The sequence below is a fragment of the Danio aesculapii genome, chromosome 17 (genome assembly GCF_903798145.1).
Source record: "Danio aesculapii chromosome 17, fDanAes4.1, whole genome shotgun sequence".
Lineage (NCBI taxonomy): Eukaryota > Metazoa > Chordata > Actinopteri > Cypriniformes > Danionidae > Danio > Danio aesculapii.
In genome coordinates, this window is record NC_079451.1 from 11,307,538 (window position 1) to 11,313,537 (window position 6,000).

General features: G+C 32.8%; 1 protein-coding gene across 3 annotated transcripts in view; it reads right to left on the bottom strand.

Moving 5' to 3' along the window:
• Positions 1-6,000, bottom strand: part of tmem260 (transmembrane protein 260) — a 65,070-nt gene that overhangs the window by 22,599 nt on the left and 36,471 nt on the right. For all 3 annotated transcript variants that reach the window (XR_008839273.1, XM_056477539.1, XM_056477538.1), the window contains exons 7-9: positions 5,008-5,187; positions 4,853-4,893; positions 1,103-1,189 (exon numbers count right to left, since the gene is read on the bottom strand). Coding sequence is in view for 2 of the 3 variants with exons in the window: in XM_056477539.1 (XP_056333514.1) it covers positions 1,103-1,189; positions 4,853-4,893; positions 5,008-5,187 (308 nt within the window). In the remaining variant the exon portion in view is untranslated. The remainder of the gene's footprint in view (positions 1-1,102; positions 1,190-4,852; positions 4,894-5,007; positions 5,188-6,000) is intronic.

The following is a 6,000-nucleotide window of genomic DNA, read 5'->3' on the forward strand; positions in this document are numbered from 1 at the left end:
TAGTTGCCTCCTTTAATGAAATATACATCATTTATAAAATCTGTATCAAAAGTTATTTACTTTTCATAAGACAATTACTATTTTATTTATTTTAAATTGCATATATTGTACATGAAGTGGGGTTAATGCTATAATGTTGTCAATAATCAATAGTATTTCGCAGTGATTGTACATGATTTCTTTCTAATGTAATTGAGTTAACTACATGCTGTAATATAAATGATGGTATCATGCAACCAAAATGTGCTTTTGATATTTTTGCAAAGTGTGGTAATGTGTGGGAATTTTTTGTATTTTTTTGTATTTACAATATATATTATATTAAACAAAAATATTTTCCATTGTAACATTTTTAATACAATACTGTTTTTGCTGATTCTGAATCATTTATTAAGTTTTTAAAAAGGAAGAAAGAATCCCTAACGTTGCAGTCACTAAAAAAACTAATGTATTAAATTAATAAATTGATATTAAAACATTAATGAAAGCATTTATATTTGAGCATTTCCATGCAAATGTCAACCTTGCAATGAAAAAAACTTGCGTCTTTCCCAAAATAGTGAAACCCCTTCTAAGTTTTTTTGTATAGGCTTGTATATTACAGTACTGTAAAAATACTCAAAAATGTCTCTGTCAATGTTTTTAAACAATTATATTTGATTTAAAATATAAACGGATGTTTTAATATAATGCTAACGTATACTTTCTCTCTGAATTTCTGTTTTGAGATTTTACTTCAAATGTCCATGACGCTGGAATATCTCATTTACAACATTTTTTTTGCCAACTAACCTGTAATGCATAGGTCTCAAACTCTGAAGGGCCACAGCTCTGCACAGATTTGCTCCAACCCTAATCAAACACAGCTGATCCAAATAATCAAGGTGTTCACGACTACTAGTGTCTTGAACACCTTGATTAGTTGGACCACCTTGATTACTTGGATCAGCTGTGTTTGATTAGGGTTGAAGCAAATCTGTGCAGAGCTGCGGCCCTCCAAGAACTGAGTTTGAAACCTATGCTGTAATGAGAAAAAAAAACGTAACCCCTAATTTAAAATTCACCATTTCTTCAAATTAATTTCTTCAGTGTTACATCTTACCTGCTCCTCAAAGACAGTAGCATGCCTAGAAGTGCCAGAGCTAGAACCGGGACAGTCAGATCATTCACACAGTGATTCCACTGAGCTCTGAGACACAAGAGACACACTTATCAATATCAACACATCCAGTGTGTGTCGTTATGATAGACGGAGACTCAAAGTGCTGTGAGTACATGTGTCTAAATGTCTTTTTTTAACATTAAGCACAGTATCACGACAGCATTCCTTACTATCTCTCTCTCCCAAACCCAGTCAATGGCCAATTTCCCTGCTGAAAGAGATAGTGCCCTGCCTGTGCCTTAATACCCATCTCTCTCTGACAGCTTATTTAAGCGTCGTGTGAAAGCGTGTGTGTGTACGTGTGTGTGAAAGAGAGAGTGTTTGAGCTCCTTATTGGCAGGTTTATGCTGTGACATGTTTGTTGTGTTCCCCTCTCTCGCTCTCACCTGTCCATCACGCTATGTGGCAGCAGTGGATGATGGGAAATAGCTGATTGGTACTAGCGGGACATAAAATAAGCTCTCTCTCGGGGGACACCCAAACGTTTGATGAGGGTGGGCTGAGGAGACAGCTTTATGTGCTACACCAGTGTCATCAGAAGCATCATCTCAAAGCCAGAGCAACACCACAGATTTGTTATTCTCCTGCAATTTTGGAGGGAAGAGTCTTCAAGAACTAAACGAAATTAGAGGCATTAGTGTTGATTAAAGCTGGCTTTTTTATTAAAATGGTAAAGCTTTTAGATTTAAAAAATAAATTGAATGAATTAAGACTAAATATTAAAGTTGGAAATTCATTTTGACTTATTAGTAGGTCTGCCCGATCCATCAAAAAACAATAATGTGGTTGCAATTACAACTGCTTGGAATTAATCATAAAATGTATGCAATAAACATCCATTATTGCTGATGTACAAAGCAACAATGTCACTGAGAAACATTGTTAAAAATGTTTATAGTTTTGTTTTTAATCTATAAAAATAAAGATATCACATTTACTAATGTTCACTAATTATTTTAATAGTATGAAATAGCACTGCTCTTAAAAGTGCATTTAAAAAAAGATAAGCTGGTGAATATGGACTACAAGTGAATTTGGTTTACAATTGCCTCGCACAAAATAAGAATTGTTATTGAAAATGTAATCATTTTTGTATTAAATTACAATAAATTATTTTGATTACAATATCAAGGCACATAATCAACATTTATGATTTTGTCATTAAATTATTAAATTATGTCATATATAAAGCATTACAAGGAAGAGTTACGTAATAATTTTAAGTAACGCATTACAAGTAAAAGTTACGCAATAATATTACTTAAGCAACCTGTAAAGCTACGCATTACTTTGAGAAATTAAGTATTGATATTTGAGTTACTTTTTTAAAAATGTCATATCATACACCTGGCGCAATAAGGCACAAAACATGTTTGGCGCAATTTGTTGCTATTTTCGGACCAGCGCAACCCTAATTTTCCCATTTTGCGCCACGCTGCTTAAATAGTAAATCCATTTGCGCCGCTTTGTGAACTCATGGGTGTGCCAGTCTAGAATGGAGGTGTATTAAGGCGAATTGTTGGCGTGGTGCAATTTTGAGGAACTAAGACTGCGCAATTGATCAGTTGATGGCTCGTTAGTTGTGCACCTTAAATACGTACACATTGCTTAATACACACAGGATGTATACACACATATCTTTACAAATAAAAAAAAATGTAAGGATTAAAATATTAATAAATACATAAATATAGAAACCACTGCATGCCTTCATCTCGGGTTTTTTTTTCAGTTTATTCATGACAATTTGCTTTTGCATAATGTTATTACTATTAGCAGTATTATTTATTACAGTTGCAATCAGAATATTAAACCCCCTTTGAAATAGTTTTTCTTTTTGAAATATTTCCCAAATGATGTTTAACAGAGCAAGGAAATTTTTACAGTATGTCTGATAATATTTTTTCTTCTGGAGAAAGTCTTATTTGTTTTATTTCTGCTAAACCTTAATTTTTTAAGAACCATTTTAAGGTCAAAATTATTAGCCCCTTTAAGCTATATATTTTTTTCAATAGTCAAACCATCATACAATAACTTGCCTAATTACCCTAACCTGCCTAGTTAACCTAATTAACCTCATTAAGCCTTTAAATGTCACTTTAAGCTGTATAGAAGTGTCTTAAAAAATAACTAGTAAAATATTATTTACTGTCATCATGGCAAAGATAAAATAAATCAGTTATTAGAAATGAGTTATTAAAACTATTATGTTTAGAAATGTGTCGAAAAAATCTTCTCTCCGTTAAATAGAAATTGGGGAAAAAATAAACAGGGGGGCTGATAATTCAGGGGGTTTAATAATTCTGATCGCAACTGTATTTGCATATTTATATTTGTTTTAATAAAAACACGCTTAGATTTGTTTTGGACCATATGGGGCATAGGACGTGCGTTTGGCTGTAACTCAGTTATTTGAGCACACTTCAATATTATTGTTCAGTTATTCGTTTACTGGAAATTAAAACTAAATTTAGAAATAGTTTTGAAACAAGTCTTTGAGCTTACAAACAATGTACGAACATAGTACAACATAGTTTCCTTAATCCATGGAAATAAAGGAGTAAAGAGTAAATGTAAAAAGGCCAAAAGAAGGAGGCTCGTTCTTTATCCTCTCGGTACAGATGGTCTGTTTATCTGTTTTCTTGCTAGTGAAGCGTTCAGTTTTTCCACTTACAAAGTCTGCCATGTAAATCGCAAATGTACCATCGTGTGACGCAACTGACTCCTAACCGGAATGGGAGATGAGACTTTGATTGATTTAATGCACATTATTCTTAAAACACACCCATAACTCATTAAGAGAATAAGCACACTCCTGTTAGACCATGCGCCGTGGTGCAAACCGTATTTTTCTGTCCTTAAAACAGCAAAAGTGGATTCGAACATGCCCTTAATTTTGCACCTAGATCGTTAAAATAGAGCCCGTAATGAGAGTTACTTTTTAGTTCAATTGATTTGCTTTTAAAATTGCTGAATTAAAATGAACATTGAATTCCACACTCAATGAGATTTTTCTTCCTGCAGACTTACATTTCGGCACTGAAAGTATTCTCGTTTTTCTGAACGTATGGAACGTTTGTCTCAATGCTCATTTTACTTTACTAATAAAAAAAATAGTACAAAAGCTTTAAACACATTGCTTTAAACTTTCATTAATATGTATATACAGCATATAGAGCTCTGGAAGTTTCCAGAAGATAACATTATCCTAAATTGTTATTATTCGATGTGTTTTTTTAAGGTAAATAAAGATTATACAGTGTGTTGTTAATTGCAGAGCTCCACTATTTAATAAAAAAACCCTGCAAGTTCTGAAAGAGATCAAGTCTCAGTAAAGGCAAGAAAAAATAACGCAAAAGTGACATAACACATTACTTTTGGAATAGTACTCTTCAGTGCACAACATAAAAACAAAAGTATCTGAAAATTACTAACACTGTAAATATTCGTTTAATATATTTCAAATGCTTTCGTAAATCATCTGACTGAGAGATGAATCTCATAAAACAGCATATTTTGGGGTTAATTCAAGTGTCCATAAAAAAGATTTGAAATTAACTGCATATGTAAATGTACTAACATTAACATCCCCAAAATGCACTTCTTTGAAACCTAAAATCTGGATTCATTTATCAAACCACAATAAAAATTTTAAGTTGAATTATTATTAAGCTGAAGTCTCAGACTCACCGTAACATCTCTAGAAGGTTCAGGCTTTCGTTTGTTTTTGCCTGAAACCAAAGAAATGCATATACTCTCCATTAGTTCCAATAATGTAATAACATATACTAGCACATGTTAATCTTGAAAACATGCTCTCTTGAATGGTAAACCAGTCTCTATACCAGGCTGAAGGTGCCGTATTCAGCTCGGAGCAGGTGCGTGAGGAGGCCATGGACAGACGTCTGGTCTCCCCAGCTCCAGCGAGCTCTGTTGAGGTAGGAGGAAACTGGCAGGTAGATGTAGGGCACAAAGCCAGCCAGAAAACACGTCCCCAAGGACACCAGATCAAAGAAGGACAAACCCTGTGGGAAATACAGGTCACTTATAACTGACAGATCCTTTGGTTGCCAAATGTCTAAATTTACATACCAAAACAACTGTAAAACAACACCATGGACAAAGACATAATCATCTTTGAACTGTGAATGTTATGTTATGACGAGTCTTAATTTTGTTCCCTAAATAGGAGTAAATGGATAGATTGTATTAAACCAGTGTGACCTGACTTTCCTTGAATTAAGACACTTTTTTGCATGATTTTTGTATCTGTTGTAGCTCCCGTGTTTTACTATATACAGTGTTCAGCACAAATGAGTACACCCTATTTTGAAAACGAATATTTTTATCCGTTTCTCAGTGAATATAGGCAGTGTATTTTGGTGCATTTGAAAAAAACAGATTTATTAAACACATATATTTATCAAAATATTATATTTTAGTCACAGAACATCTTTAGAATTGGAAAGATATTTCATTTAAATTTATGCAAAAACTTCAACATTTCAACAAAATTGTATATATTTTTTGTTTCTTTTCAATTTTTGCTATTTTTGAAATTTGTTTTTAATATTTTTCTAGAACATAAATTTGGGCTACTAATTTTTGAACCATTATTGTAAGTTATTTTGTCAGATTAGCTCTACAATTGATTTCAGCACTGACTAAACTAATGTAAATGCACAAATATAATATTTAAAAGCATCCTATAGAAAATAATATTTTAAATGAGTATTTGTGAGGGGTTACTTATATATGCTGAGCACTGTATATCTGCTGTTACATATGAAAAAATACAAAGCATATGTAAGATCTAAAAGTCTCCTTCTGTCTGAGAG